The sequence below is a fragment of the Bubalus bubalis genome, chromosome 5 (genome assembly GCF_019923935.1).
Source record: "Bubalus bubalis isolate 160015118507 breed Murrah chromosome 5, NDDB_SH_1, whole genome shotgun sequence".
NCBI classification, from domain to species: domain Eukaryota; kingdom Metazoa; phylum Chordata; class Mammalia; order Artiodactyla; family Bovidae; genus Bubalus; species Bubalus bubalis.
In genome coordinates, this window is record NC_059161.1 from 20,740,107 (window position 1) to 20,755,235 (window position 15,129).

The 15,129-nt window shown below is 37.2% G+C and overlaps 2 protein-coding genes across 7 annotated transcripts in view; one reads left to right on the plus strand and one right to left on the minus strand.

The window, feature by feature from the left end:
• RALGPS2 (Ral GEF with PH domain and SH3 binding motif 2) overlaps positions 1 to 15,129 on the minus strand; it is a 166,271-nt gene that overhangs the window by 34,722 nt on the left and 116,420 nt on the right. For all 5 annotated transcript variants that reach the window (XM_006048562.4, XM_006048561.4, XM_006048560.4 and 2 more), the window contains one exon: positions 1,159 to 1,296. In XM_006048562.4, coding sequence (XP_006048624.1) covers positions 1,159 to 1,296 — 138 coding nt within the window. The remainder of the gene's footprint in view (positions 1 to 1,158; positions 1,297 to 15,129) is intronic.
• Positions 7,473 to 15,129, plus strand: part of ANGPTL1 (angiopoietin like 1) — a 37,828-nt gene continuing 30,171 nt past the window's right edge. For both annotated transcript variants that reach the window (XM_006048558.4, XR_006551081.2), the window contains exons 1-2: positions 7,473 to 8,208; positions 13,212 to 14,057. In XM_006048558.4, coding sequence (XP_006048620.1) covers positions 8,199 to 8,208; positions 13,212 to 14,057 — 856 coding nt within the window. In that variant the 5' untranslated portion in view covers positions 7,473 to 8,198. The remainder of the gene's footprint in view (positions 8,209 to 13,211; positions 14,058 to 15,129) is intronic.

The window sequence follows — 15,129 nt, forward strand, 5'->3', positions numbered from 1 at the left end:
TAATTATCTGATAAAGTACATCTCAGGCAAAATTTTTAAAGTTAAGCTGAGAAAAATATATTTAAAGGCAAATTAAGGCCACATGAGTTTGGGTGAACTCTGGGAGTTGGTGATGGACATGGAGGCCTGGCGTGCTGCAATTCATGGGGTCGCCAAGAGTTGGACACGACTGAGTGACTGAACTGAACTGAAGGCCACATGGCACCAAAATTTAAATTAACTCGAGAAGGACATGGCTGAGGTAAATGTTATTTAATGTAAAACTGAAAGTAATTTAGAAAACTGCAGTTGCATGCTGTTTGTATAGATTAAAACACCTCCATTTACGAAGTCCCACATAGATGAGAGATTTCATAAAAGAAAGTCAGAGCCACCTGTACTCTATAGGCAAACCTCATCGAAGTGCAAGATACAAGGCAGTTTAGGGTTGTTTTTTTTTAAAGAAGCCTGGCTCACATTTGTAGTTTTTTTTTCTCCTACTTAGAAATTTCAAATAAGATTGATTTAACATTACAATTTGATGTTACGTTAAAAAAATTGAGAAAAGGATTTAAAAAAGAGATTAAAGTTAAATAGCAACAAACTGTAAACTGTTTTTAAACAGCATTAAAATTACATAGCTGTAAAAACCTCTCTCTATTTTCTATCAAACTGAAAGCATTTAAATGCTTTAAAACAATAAATTTTTTTTTTCTAATCATTTGGGCTTGCATAAGTTCTTTTCACATATGTGTTTCCATAAAATACATCTTGGACAAAAACTGGTTATCTACTCAACATAGAACTCAAGAAAGCTTCTCAACGGTTACTACAACAGTCTCAGCTCACTCCCTAACTGAAAAATAAAAGAAATATTTACATAATAGATCAGGGAGATCAAATGAGATGAGAAGGATAGAAAATAATTGTGAAAATTACATTAGCAAAGTTGCTACAAATTACAGAAGAGCAAAAGATAAAACAGCATTTTAAATATGAAATACTTGAACTCCTTAAAAGCAAGATCTTAAACAGGATGCTAAACATTGAACAGTGACATAATCATTATTTTCCTTTGCATTAGGATGATGTACCCTGCTCTGTGAAAAGTGGCCATCAACCTGTGTAAATGAATCAAACCTTTATAAATGAATTACAGCATTACTCCCAGAAACTTACCATATTCACAGGACTGCTGTAAATCAGAAATTATTCTAAGGATGTTATTCATCAAGTTTGATCTTTGCTCATTTTCTAGAATGCTGCCAGTTGATGGATATGCTGAATCAATATATGTTAAATCAGATAGATAGATACCTGAAACAAAATTAAGATAAATGAGTGTTTTTCTACTTGTTTGGATGAGTATAGTTTGTTTATAGCTATATTTCAATATATGCCATATTTAAAATATATTCATTATTAATACTGTGTTAAAACATGACCACTAAGGCAAGGAGATCCAACCAGTCCATTCTAAAGATCAGTCCTAGGTGTTCTTCGGAAGGAATGATGCTAAAGCTGAAACTCCAGTACTTTGGCCACCTCATGCGAAGAGTTGACTCATTGGAAAAGACTCTGATGCTGGGAGGGATTGGGGGCAGGAGGAGAAGGGGACGACAGAGGATGAGATGGCTGGATGGCATCACCGACTCGATGGACAAGAGTTTTGGTGAACTCCGGAAGTTGGTGATGGACAGGGAGGCCTGGAGTGCTGGGATTCATGGGGTCGCAGAGTCGGACACGACTGAGTGACTGAACTGAACTGGACTGAAAGCCTAGATTTCTGTGGCATCCAGGTTAGACATGACTTAAAGCTGAAGTTAGAAACTCCAGTACCTACCCACCCATGGGTCTTAATGGAAAGAAGATAAGCTCCTGAACTGGCTCTGCCTCTGTATAAAATAAAGATAATTATTCTAATTTCTGAACCTTAGTTTTTATGTCTATACACTAGTACCTATTTTTCAAGTTGTGGTACAGCCTGAAGAAGTTTTAAGTTAGCCAGCCTAACCACTTCCCTTCCACTTCCATGGGGCAGTTAACTTAATATTAGTTCTATACATGCTTGCCTCGAGTGGGTAACTATCACATGAGCCTTACTTTTTTTTTTCCTTTTAAATATTTATTTATTTGGCTGCACTGGGTCTGGGTTGTGGCACACAGGCTCTTCGCTGAGGTGTGTAGACCCCAGAGCGCTCGGGCCCAGCTGTCCCTGTAACACATGAGATCCCGGCTCCTCAACCAGGGATCGAACCTGTGTTCTCCTCCCGCTCCACCTTGGAAGATAGTTTCTTAACCTCGGGAGGACCAGAGAAGTCTTGATTCTTAATTACTTTGAAAACTGTCTCATTCTAGTAGAAACGTCTTGTTTTTATTAACAGTTGGATTTTTGAAATAGTTCTACTGATTACTCATTGAAGTTAACCTTGCTCTTTTTTCTGTACCAACAAAAATAATACATCCTCTCAAATGATTCAGTTGTCCTGGATATTCAAAGTCACATCTACAGAAAATATTTCCTGAGAGTTTACTATGCACGTGTAAAGCGTAAAAGGCACCATGTTCCTACTTTCCAAATCATTACTCCCCGTTCATGAACTCTCAGAAGAAGTGCAACCAAAATGATGTATCTATTGCCTTCCAGATAAGCCCTGTGTTTTTTCTCATGCCGGTTCTTCCAGCTTAAATGATACCTGAACTCAACTTTGCCCATCTAAATCATTATCTTATATTCAGGTCCGTGTCAACGGTTCTTTAGTTTCCTCACATATTCTAAGAAAGGAATTTAGAAACTGTCTAGTCCAAACCCTCTTTTCACAGGCAAACACTCTAAGGTCCACAGATATTAAGGAAGTGCCTAACACCGCACGAATTGTTAGTGACAGAGCTGGATCTCAGAGTATACACTTGTACTCCAAGGTTTTTTTTTAAAATTACACTGTTACAAACTCATACAGTATCTGTATCACTCACTTGATAATTTTTAAGACTTTCTAATCTCTTTATTGAAAATCTTTAGTATTTTATATTTAATCTGCTTAAGATAATAAACTCGTTCAAGTGGTTACTCTATCTTGCACTTTAAAAAATGAAAATCCTGACCAGTATTTGCAGACAATTGGTGTTTAACAAAATGTAAAAAGTTGGCAATGGTAATCCTTTTACTCATTCCAGTATCATTCCTTTTCCATTCAGTAAATCTTAACAGTATTCTTTAAGCCATCTATCATAAATACTTCTTTTTCTTTAGAGACTCTCAACTTTATTTTTTATGACTTCAAATAAATCTGTAGCCTAGCTCCCTTTCTTTCCCTCCTATCTCAGAGGAAGAAGAATCCCCTTCTTTTTCTTCCAAATCTAAACTGCGATTTTGAACGTAATCTCTACTGCATCCTTTTAACATATCCACTGCTGCCTCCACTATCACTTACACTCCATGGCTCTTTTCCAAGAGCCAGTGTGCACATTTAAATCTCCTCTATTTAAAAACACAAGCAAAGCAACCCTTCCTTTAAATCTGATCCCCTCCTCAATACAGGACTCTTGCCTTCTTCAACAAACACCTTGAAAGAGAAATAAGGACTGGTACAATTAATTTTTTTATCCTTCATTCTATTTTGATGTAATACTTGGTACATATAAAAGTTTACTTGTGTCAGGAAAAATTGTGATAGACTTTGCAAGAGGCAAAAAGATTACTAGGTATATCCTGTTTCCAGTGTATCCTCTTGGCCTGAACTATTTTATAAGTTGTTGAAAACTGGTAATAATACAAATTCTTGTCCATAAAAATGCCAATGAATTATGTCCAGTGGGATGTAACTGATTATTGCCCTGTGGATGTTGACCAATTTTGCAACTATCTGTAAATTCATTCCAGCATTCCCAACGGCCTGCATGTATGTGCAGTACTCGGACTTCTTCCTTGAAGTTATTGTAAATATCTTCCTGATTCCCTGTATACTTAATGATTTAAACAAAACTTTTGACATGTATTCATATTTTATTTGTGTGAGAAGGATAGCTGTATCTTTTAAAAATAACAGTTTAACATATAATATTGGTTATCAAATAATGTAATAAATACTTACCAACGTAAGAGCTACAATATCAGTACTGTTGCCTCATCTTTATGTTCTTTCCCTGTGTCATCTCTCTGCCTCCTGTCTAGAGGGAACTACCATTTCTGATTTTAAGATTATTCCCCTTGTTATTTTTGAGGCACATGTCTGTATTCCTGCACATTTTATTTTACTTGTGCTTATTTTTGAGCTTTAAAAAAAATCATACTTTTATATGTGTGATTAAATGATAATATTGGTAAAGTTAGAATGGGTACACAATAAGTGATTTATAAATGGTTGTTAAATAAGTTTTTAAAAATATGATCTGTGATTGCTTTGTCTCACTATTTTGTTTCTAAGACTTATTCATCTTGTTAAGTACAGCCGTAATTCCTTAAGAGAATAAACTATATGTAACTATATCACAATTTACTTATTCATTTTGTTTGATACGAGTTTTGAGTTACTTGCTCCCTTCCTCCTTGTTGCTACAGACATTCTTGTACATGTCTCCTGGTGCACACATACAAGAATTTCTCTAGGAGAGATATATACACATATATACATGCATGCAGGCATATATACATACATGCAGGCATATATAATGTTCAGCTTTACAAGACAGTGCCACGTTGGTTTTTAAAGCTATATCAACTGATACACCCACTGAGAGCATATAGGTTTCTACTGATCCACACGCGCTAACATGTGAAATTCACATCTATCTCATTGCTGGAACTTATTCTGGCAAAGGCACACATGATCTTCTCACACTAATTCTTTAGACATCTCTCTTGGTCTCCTCTCTACTGCTCAGTCTCTCTGCAGTATTTGTACTACTTACTCCCTTGTTTCTCAGTCTTTACTGGCTTGAACTTGCCTCGCTTCCATCCTCCCTCGATTCTTCTATTTCCTCAGGTCCCTTGGAATTGGTATTGGAATTGGTTCTGTCATTAATCTTCTCACTCTACATGTACTTCTGAATTATCTTATTTCTGAGGCCTCAACCATCACCTGATTGCTGATGACTCTCCAAATTTCTCTATAGAACACAGCTCCTGACTTTCATTTTCAATTTAACATCCCAAACTAACCGTAATTTGTCCCTAGACACCTGCCATTCCACTTTCCAAACCTGGTCAGTGATATGAATTACTAACTAGTGAATAAGAACTAAAGAGCCTCTTAATGAAAGTGAAAGAGGAGAGGGAAAAAGTTGGCTTAAAACTCAAAATTCAGAAAACTAAGATCATGGCATCTGGTCCCATCATTTCATGGCAAATAGATGGGGAAACAATGGAAACAGTGACAGACTTTATTTTTGGGGGCTCCAAAATCACTGCAGATGGTGGTTGCAGCCATGAAATTAAAAGATGCTTGCTCCTTGGAAGAAAAGTTATTGCCAACCTAGACAGCATATTAAAAAGCAGAGATATTACTTTGTTAACAAAGGTCCGTCTACTGAGAGCTATTGTTTTTCCAGTAGTCATGTATGGATGTGAGAGTTGGACTATATAAAGAAAGCTGAGCACTGAAGAACTGATGCTTTTGAACTGTGGTGTTGGAGAAGACTCTTGAAGGTCCCTTGGACTGCAAGGAGATCCAACCAGTCCATCCTAAAGGAAATCAGTTCTGAATATTCATTGAAAGGACTGATGCTGAAGCTCAAACTCCAATACTTTGGCCACCTGATGGGAAGAACTGACTCACTGGAAAAGACCCTGTTGCTGGGAAAGATTGAAGGTGAGAGGAGAAGGGGACGACAGAGGATGAAATGGTTGGACGGCATCACTGACTCAATGGGCATGAGTTTGAGCAAGGTCTGGGAGTTGGTGATGAACCGGGAGGCCCGGCATGCTGCAGTCCATGGGATCACAAAGAGTTGGACGCAACTGAGCAACTGAACTGAATTAGAAACCCCTACACTGCTTAAACAAAAAAGCTCTGAAGGAGTTTACTATCTTATATTTCTCAAGGTTAAGGTATTAGTGAATACAATGTGATCACTGAATGATCAAGTAATGTATTACATAGTATAAATCAGAGGCTAGAAGCTGTCCCAATCTTTTTAAAATCAGGAAATAACATAGGAAGTATCTATATGACCTTTTCCTTAAAAAAAATGGGGACATCTGGCAATAGTGAGATACAGCTGCGAAGAGTATAGATAGTAATCATTACAGATGTCAGTCTGTCGTAACCTATTTTCCTCTGCTCTCTTACTTCTCGTTTACTTCACCTATACACATTACCTGCTTCATTCTTGTTGTGAGCATCTGTAGGCCTTTGAGTACACCCCTGCTATACCTATGTGTGTCATAGGAATTTAAAGAAATAATTAATTCTGTGAAAGAAGTAGAAACTAAGCTGACTTCAAATAAAGGATGTTGATCAACAAACAGAGTTGATGGTAGGGCCTGAGAAAGAGAAAAGTAGCACAAAGTTAGGCAACGACAGGGGGAAAGCACGTGGTATTGGTAAAGAGCCCACCTGCCAATGCAGGAGATGTAAGAGACGTGGGTTCAATCCCTGGGTCGGGAAGATCCCCTGAGGAGGGCATGGCAACCCATTCCAGTATTCTTGCCTGGAAAAACCCCACAAAACAGAGGGGCCCGGCGGGTTACAGTCCATAGAGTCGCAAAGAAAACAAAATGACTATAGGGACTTACACACACACACACACACACGCACGCACGCACACAACACATACAGAAAGTACGAGCCCACCAAGTTTTATCTAGAAGCAGCAATCAACAGTTATATAATCCAATCAGAGAGAGTGTGGCCAAATGCTTTGGAGTGAGAGTCAAATCCCAGTGCTACAGCTTAGTACTGAAGTCCTAAGCCAAATTACCTAAAATGTCTAAATCTGTGTCTCCTCAACCACTGAGTTAATCAACATTCTTGATTTAAAGAAATAAAAAGGCATAGTCGGTACCTGACAATTACTAATTCTCTAAGCAGCACCCTAATTTCATAGCAGAAGAATTGGGTCAGAGGTAGTAAAGTGACTTGTCTAAGTTCCCACAGCCAATGGGGGGCTCAGAACTCTCTCGTTCCCCTAAGATTCAGGCCAGGGTTATGTTTGCTTTTAAATCACAACATAAACTAATAAGAATAACTGTATTCAGACAAGTGGGGTCATGTTGCAGACTAGGAGGAAGTGACATTATGTAACATCAGAATTTAGTTATATAACATTAGAATTTAAGAAATATTAAATTTCTGAGAGAATTTTATACCTAGCTTTTCAATTATTTTTGATAATTATATATAATGAGCAGTTTTATCTTAGAAATACACACCAGTTTTTTTTTTTTTTACAACTTCAAAACCTTCTAAAATGGGCAAATTTAGTAAAATGTTTAAAAATTCTTCCAGGCTGTAAAGAGTATTCTATTAATTAGGGTTAGGAGGCTAATTAGGAGGCTGCCTCTTTAGAACACAGTCTCACTCCTAAGCTTTGTAATAAAAAAACAAACTCATCAGTCTGCAACTACTTCTAAGTGAAGTTGAGTACTATTTTTTCAGTATTCAACTTAAAAGATCTCTGCAGCAGACTCACATGTTTGTTTTATAATTGCCCGCTCAACTATGATAGTTTGTTTCCAGATGGTGCCCTTCCTTCAACCTGCACACAGTCTCTCCTTGTTTGCAGGCGTTCAACCTCCTGCTGATGCCACTACCCCCACCCCTATTTAAGGCTACAGAGAGGAAATCCTAAGGAGATTTTCCCCCCCTAGTCTCCAGCAAATTTTTGGTGACGTAATATGTGGGCTGAACTTGAGTCTCCTGAGAAAGAGAAGGAATCACTATTCGAGGGTACTGTATATACAATCTGGGTCAGCTGCAGCTGGTTTTACTGCATTTCTCCATGTGGCAGACAGAGCAAAGCCACAATGCTTTCTCTGCTGGATTAAAGACAGCCCGCAGACCAGGAACTTCCACTCTACTACTTAAAATTACATAGGTGGCTTGTCAAATTCAATTGATTAGTGCTGTAAGAAGAAAGAAGCTCCTTATTACAGCTTGGATTCAACGGTCCAAAACAAAAATGCAGTTGCCATTAAAGTCACAGACGAACAAACGTCTACACTGATTTTTAAAAGCAAGAGTAAGAGCAGCAAGTTTCTGGGCTTGCTTTATCAACAGATGCAAAAAGGTATTTTAATATTTCTTTTACTTTTATTTTAAAATTCTATGTATGCTGAAATGTATAATTGTTTTATATTTGTAGTAGAAATGTCAAAATCTCTTATTAATCAAAGACTTTTGGAACATACTACAATTTGCTTGTCTGGAAAAGGTTTTGTTTTGCAACTTTAGATAAAACTGGTCATTATATACTTTGTGATGATTAATGAATTATTTGAGGTTCAATTTAATGGTATTTAGTGTGTATGTTTATAGACTGATGTACATACATTCTGCATTTCAAAAAACAAGTGCTTTAGTGACATTAGAAATTTTAACAATTAACGCTAAATGTATAAGATTTATTGCACAATGATAAAAACAAAGGGATACAAACTAAATAGTTGTAAACATGATTAGTTTGTCTTTGCAGCTACAGTGTGTATGCTAATGATTTACATGTACTGTTAAAATATCTTAAAGTAAAGCTACAAACACAATTAAGAAAACATCAAATTAACTGCAAGGCTTTGCAACGATACCCCAATCACAGCATAACCAAATATAACCTAGTATTTAGTAATCCTAAATGTAAGAGTTTTAAAATAAGTCTATGGTATTTCTTGCTAAAACTCAAACTTTTAAGTAGTTTCTAAGTTTACATGTAACAGTACTTTAACTTGGGTAACAAAAATTATAACTGCTACAACCAGAATTATGTGACAAACCAAAGCGATGGATACATTAAGAAGTCCTAAAATCTTACAGAGTATAGTTAAGAAGAAATACAATGTGACAGAAGTACTGCTTAAGTTGTCAGCATTAACAATAGAAAGTAAGAACCCAGAAGATACAATTACTTAAATACATAATTAAAAGACCAAAAGTATGTAATATTTTTAGACAAATACAATTTTGGTCAACAAACACAATTCTTTAAATATTCTATCCAGGAGCTTTGTTTAATTGTGTTACTAGACTAAAAATCAAATTAGTAGTACCAACAATGAGCTTTAAAACCAAAGACACTTAAGTTTGCTATGATTTGGGGGTTCTCTGTCCTTTTAAAAAATCAAAGAAATTCAAGGTAAGAATCTTCAACAAGCAAAAAAAACGGTAAAGCTAAGTAAGATTTCCTCAACTTTACTTTCATGTCCTTTTCTTAAAGATTCAAAACTCTAAATACTGGGACAATCTCTGTTAAACATATTTTATAAGAAATTCTGATAAAATTTCCAAGAAATACTGAATCAGAAATATGTCATCTCTTTCTTTTCTGTTGTTGCTGCTATGGAAAGTACAGGACTTCAATTAAACCTTGGTTCTTACGGAAGCCTTAAGCAAGCATTTAATCTGAAACCCAGATAACTATTTATCCCTTTCTTAAACATCTCCAGGGGATGAAATCGTTCTTGTGTCTCTTCCCAGAACATAATTCACAATCTAGAAGTTCTTTATCTACAGTATCTTCAGTGCTTCATAAATTTAATTTCATTGCCTCATGCTGTTTTCGTGCATGACACTGCCAGTTAAATGCCTCTATGCGTTTACCATCTGAAAGGAAGTCAAATCTTTGCTTTCATTTCTTCTCCCTACTAACTGGCAATGTAGCAACTATGAAGAGAAATAGTACCAATAAAATCAACTCAAAGCATGGAAGGCTTTTCCCCCCCCCTAAAAACAACCAAGCAGACATAGATTTAAACTTAAGTATACTGTAACTAATTTACAACATTCTCGTGGGGCCTAGGAAAATTTTAACATATACCGAAAGGTTTTATGAGGTAACACAGATTTATGGATCTTTCACTTTTAAAACTGAACATATGTGGGAAAATATTAAATGAGAGAATGTTTTCATAAAAGGTAACAGTAAATGTATTCTAAAAACTCATTCTTTACTCATGACGTAGCTAGTCTACTAAAGAAATGTGGCTCCTTACTCAGCTTTAGGTGACAATGAAATCATGACTTTTGTAAAGGATAAGGAAATTATATATATATATATTTTTTTAAATAAACTTTTTGTTGTCCCCTTTAAATGTTAATCCTAGGTCAGATTCTCTTATCGTAGGTGGTGATTCACCATATGATTTAATTGTACAGGAACCCACAAAGAGCCAAGGCAGAATACAGCAAAAGGAAGCTATGGCTATTTTAATTTAGATTTGTATTTTCACATTTTTGTTCTTCCATAACAACACTGATACAAAGTTCCAACAGAGTTGGATTATATGCTTCTCAATTCTACACAAATCTGTGTCTGATCTTCAATCAGAACACTGCTCAGAAAAGTCTACATGTTTTGAAGTTTCATGGTACTTTCTGAATTTTCCTTGTTTTGGTAGCTTTTTTCATAGTAGATTACTTAGATAAAATAATTTTCTATGATCTAAGAGTTTCCATTCCATTATTGAAATGAAAGAAATGAGTGCATCTGAACAAGGGCTGCATTAACTACAGGAGAAACGCTGTACGTTTACCCAGGAGGCTGATGGCTTCTATTTTACTGTCTGCAGTTTTAAAAATAAACCATATCTAAATCCCATGAATCTGCAAGTATAACAAGAAACATTTTACTGGTTTTTGGTACAGGTAACTCCAATATAGTACCTAAAGTCCTTTTTAAATAAAATAAATGACACTTGGTCTAAATTTTCAACTGATGTCAGAAGGCAAAGGATGAAAACAAAAAATGAAAAGTACTCATCCAAGTGTGCTTCCGGCTATCTGTCAGCAAACAGAAGGCCTTGGACACAGATACAGAATATTATTATGCTCATCCCTCCTATCTTACATTAATAAAGGAAAAAGAATTCCCTGCACTCCATCCATTCTTTGCTTTATTTTCATTATCACTCCAGTTTGCAAACCTTACTCATTTGAAAACACTGAAGTAGACATGGTTTTAGGAAGTAGTAGTCATCTTTATGAGGGAAGCCTGTTATAAAGGGGAAGCCCATCTTTATGATTGTAGTTGAAGAGTCCATATTTTATTGATACAACCTTTAATTTTAGGAGGATTCATAATCAAGTCAGACATGTTACTATCAACTGATAGAATACATATGGAGGGAAAGGAATGGCAGCAGAAAAGCTTGGGATATAAAACTGATCCACAAGTACTCATGCATAATTAAGTAAGCGGTCAATGTAAAGGGATACAAACCAGGAAGAGACCGTGAAAGACAAGGAACACAAAGTTAAGATTCCTCTGCAGTTATGACCTGACTAGGATAAAAGTCACAGGTCTAGAGAGGTAAGAGTAGAAGATCTGAATCCCATCTGAGTGTTTCAGCTTCTCCAGGCTTATTCTCTGCAAAATGGTGTATGTTTACATCCCAGTGCTGCTGTGAATGCAAACAGTTAATATGAGTTAAGCACTACATAAATATAAAGGATTGTTGTAGTGTTGGTGATAGAAAAAAGGACAGAATATGTTGCCATATGATACAGTTGTTAATGAAAAACACGAACCCTGGAGTCTTCTGCTTGGGTTCAAATTCTGGCTCCATGTCTTAGAAAGCAGTGTGACCCTGGGTGAGGTACTGATACTTAACATCTGGATGCCAGGTGTTTTCATTTGAAAATGAGGATAGTAATAATCTACCTCAGAGGGCTGTGGTAAAATCCTTTAATGCATGTAAAAGGCTTGAACAATGCCTGGCACGCCCAATAAAAACGACCCACTGTTACTGCTGCATTGGTGTTTATTAGTAGCATCATAAATGATTTGGGACCTGGCTTCCCAAATCAAAAAACAACTGGGTGGAAAATGGGATAGAAAAGTTCTTGGTATATCCACTGCCATCCTTCAAAAACAGCACACAAGAAGTTTATAAGAGAGGAAGGTGGGCTATCCTGCAGCACGGTGGGCTGGACTGATGACAGGATGACACATCCTACTCATTCTCACCGCTACTGCTCTGCAGGGAGGTAATGAAAGAGAAAGGAAGCAGTTTTGCTTCCTGGAACTAGTTTTATTGTTTTCTAGAGTGTTTCCATCGATTATACCATAAAAAAATAAGCATTTATCTTTCAGAGCAGAAGTGCAACATTCCAAGCACACATTTTAGCCTATGTGCTACTGCTAGAAACACTGACTAAAGAGCCAGGGAACCTGGATTCTAGACCTGGCTCTGATATTACCTACTTGTGTGGCCTTGGCCTTCAACATGCCCATGGGAGCAGAGAAGTCTTAGATGATATGAGACGGTTGTTAAACAGGCACTTTTCACTGATCAGATTCAACTACAGTTGAGTTTCTTTCCTTGGTAATGGTTATAAAAAGTTATTAATATTTTACAAAAATGCAGTTCAGTAGAAGTTCTGTTAGAAGAATGAACCTGCTGAATCATATATAAACTTAGAGCATATATAGGATTATGATTTAGGAAACATGATTACCCACAGTGAGCATGCTATCATTCTTAAACTTGTCACCAATACCAAAAGGACATACATGAAACAAGCAAAAACTACTATGCTAAAACTTTCTGGTTTTACATTTTGTCTAAAAATGTTTCTTTAATTTGACAGATAAAACAGATACTTATTAGAGAAGGTCAAATTAATTCAAAATATACAATATAAAGAAAAAACACTGACCAGCAACTTTCACACTAGTTAGAGAAGAATGTTGTAATTAATTTTTTACAGGCATTATGTACCGTTTTCCGAGCCTTAAGACAACAAGTGAGCTTTTTAAAGGTAGGAGAAGTGTCTTACTAGGGTCTCAAAAGCCCCAAGAGCATCTAAACATATGTCTCAACACAGGGGCACCAAGATCTGCTCACTGAGCTGGGGAACAAAACGCATTACCATAAGATGGTAGTTGGAAAGCTCTTCTCTGAAACCTAATTTTTAAACAAATAGGAAGGCACTTACTATGGAATTTAAAAATTAATAACTTTAATTCCAATAGATATTCCGTTTTTCCCTTACTTTTTTAGATTACTGGCTTAAAAAGTAGATTAATATTAATTATTTTCTACTTCTTCCCTTCATTGGTTTGCTTTTTCTTTTTTAAAGATAGCATACAACCTCATTTCAAAATGAAGGCTTTTATGTGGACCCTAAGTGTGCTATTCTTCCTACTAATGGGCATTGGACATGGCAGAGGAGGACAGTTCAAAATTAAAAAAATAACCCAGAGGAGATACCCTCGCGCCACAGATGGTAAAGAGGACGCAAAGAAATGTTCATACACATTTCTGGTACCTGAACAAAAAATAACAGGGCCAATATGTGTCAATACCAAAGGGCAAGATGCAGGTACCATTAAAGACATGATCACCAGGATGGATCTTGAGAACCTAAAGGATGTGCTCTCCAAGCAGAAGCGGGAGATAGACGTCCTGCAGTTGGTGGTGGATGTGGATGGAAACATTGTCAATGAGGTAAAGCTGCTGAGGAAAGAAAGCCGTAACATGAACTCCCGTGTCACTCAGCTCTATATGCAACTGCTGCATGAGATTATCCGAAAGAGGGATAATTCACTTGAACTTTCCCAGTTGGAAAATAAAATCCTCAATGTCACCACAGAAATGTTGAAGATGGCAACAAGGTACAGGGAACTGGAGGTGAAATACGCTTCCTTGACTGATCTGGTCAATAACCAGTCTGTGATGATCACTTTGCTGGAAGAACAGTGCTTGAGGATATTTTCTCGACAGGACCCCCATGTGTCTCCTCCTCTCGTCCAGGTCGTGCCACAGCACATCCCTAACACTCATCAGTACACTCCTGGTCTGCTGGGAGGCAATGAGATACAGAGGGATCCAGGCTATCCCAGAGATTTAATGCCGCCACCGGATCTGGTAACTTCTCCCACCAAAAGCCCTCTCAAGATACCACCGGTAACTTTCATCAATGAAGGTGAGTTACCTCTTACTGCTAAAAATGGAAGTACGAGGTCATTATGCTTTATGGTTTATGAAATAATGCTCGTAATACATGCCTATCCTTCATTTTGGTGATGTAATTTTACATGAATATTAAATTTTCTGATTTCGTTTTCTATTAACCTGAAATTGTTCTTAAATACATCTCTCAGTCTTAACAATTTCTAGAAACAGTATACTTTGTGGGAAAAGAAGTCATTCATCCAAATTCTTATAATCTAAATTATTTGCACTGAGACAGGAATGAGTCCACAATCCACTTCTAACCTCTATGCCATCCCACCCGTCTCCAGCTAGGTCCTCACATTTGCTAAACATCCCTTTCATTTACCTCTTGCCGTTCTTCCCATCATTATCTTCCTCAGAAGGAACGTGTAACAATTAGTTCTCACTCTCCTAAAGTTACCCTGGTGGCTCAGAGGTAAAGAACACACCTGTCAATACAGGAGAAGTGGGTTCAATCTTTGGATCAGGAAGATCCTCTGGAGAAGGCAATGACAACCCACTCTAGTATTCTTGCTTGGGAAATCCCATGGACAGAGAAGCCTGGCAGGCTACCGTCTACGGGATCGCCAAGTGTCAGACACGACCTAGCGACTAAACAGCAACAGTAGCTCCCGAAGCTTAGAATTAACCTCCTCCTAGCTCCACTCTCAGCACATGCACCACCTTCTGCTGCTGTGCTGAGATACTTAGTCCTAGGTTCCTTGTGCTTTCCTGTCTTGAAAACATTTGTATAAAACCCAGGCCTCTTGCTATCAGTCTCAAGAAGAAGAAAAGGTACGCTGTGCTTAGTCACTCAGCTTAGTCCAGTTCTTTGTGACTCCATGGACTGTAGCCCGCCAGGCTTCTCTGTCCATGAGGGTTCTCCAGGCAAGAATACTGGAGTGGGTTGCTCTGCCCTCCTCCAGGGGATCTTCCCAACCCAGGGATCGAACCCAGGTTTCCTGCATTGCAGCAGGATTCCTTACTATCTGAGCCACCAGGGAAGCCCATGAAAAGGTATCCACCTCACCTATTTTTCAAAGCTAAAATACCCTGTAACC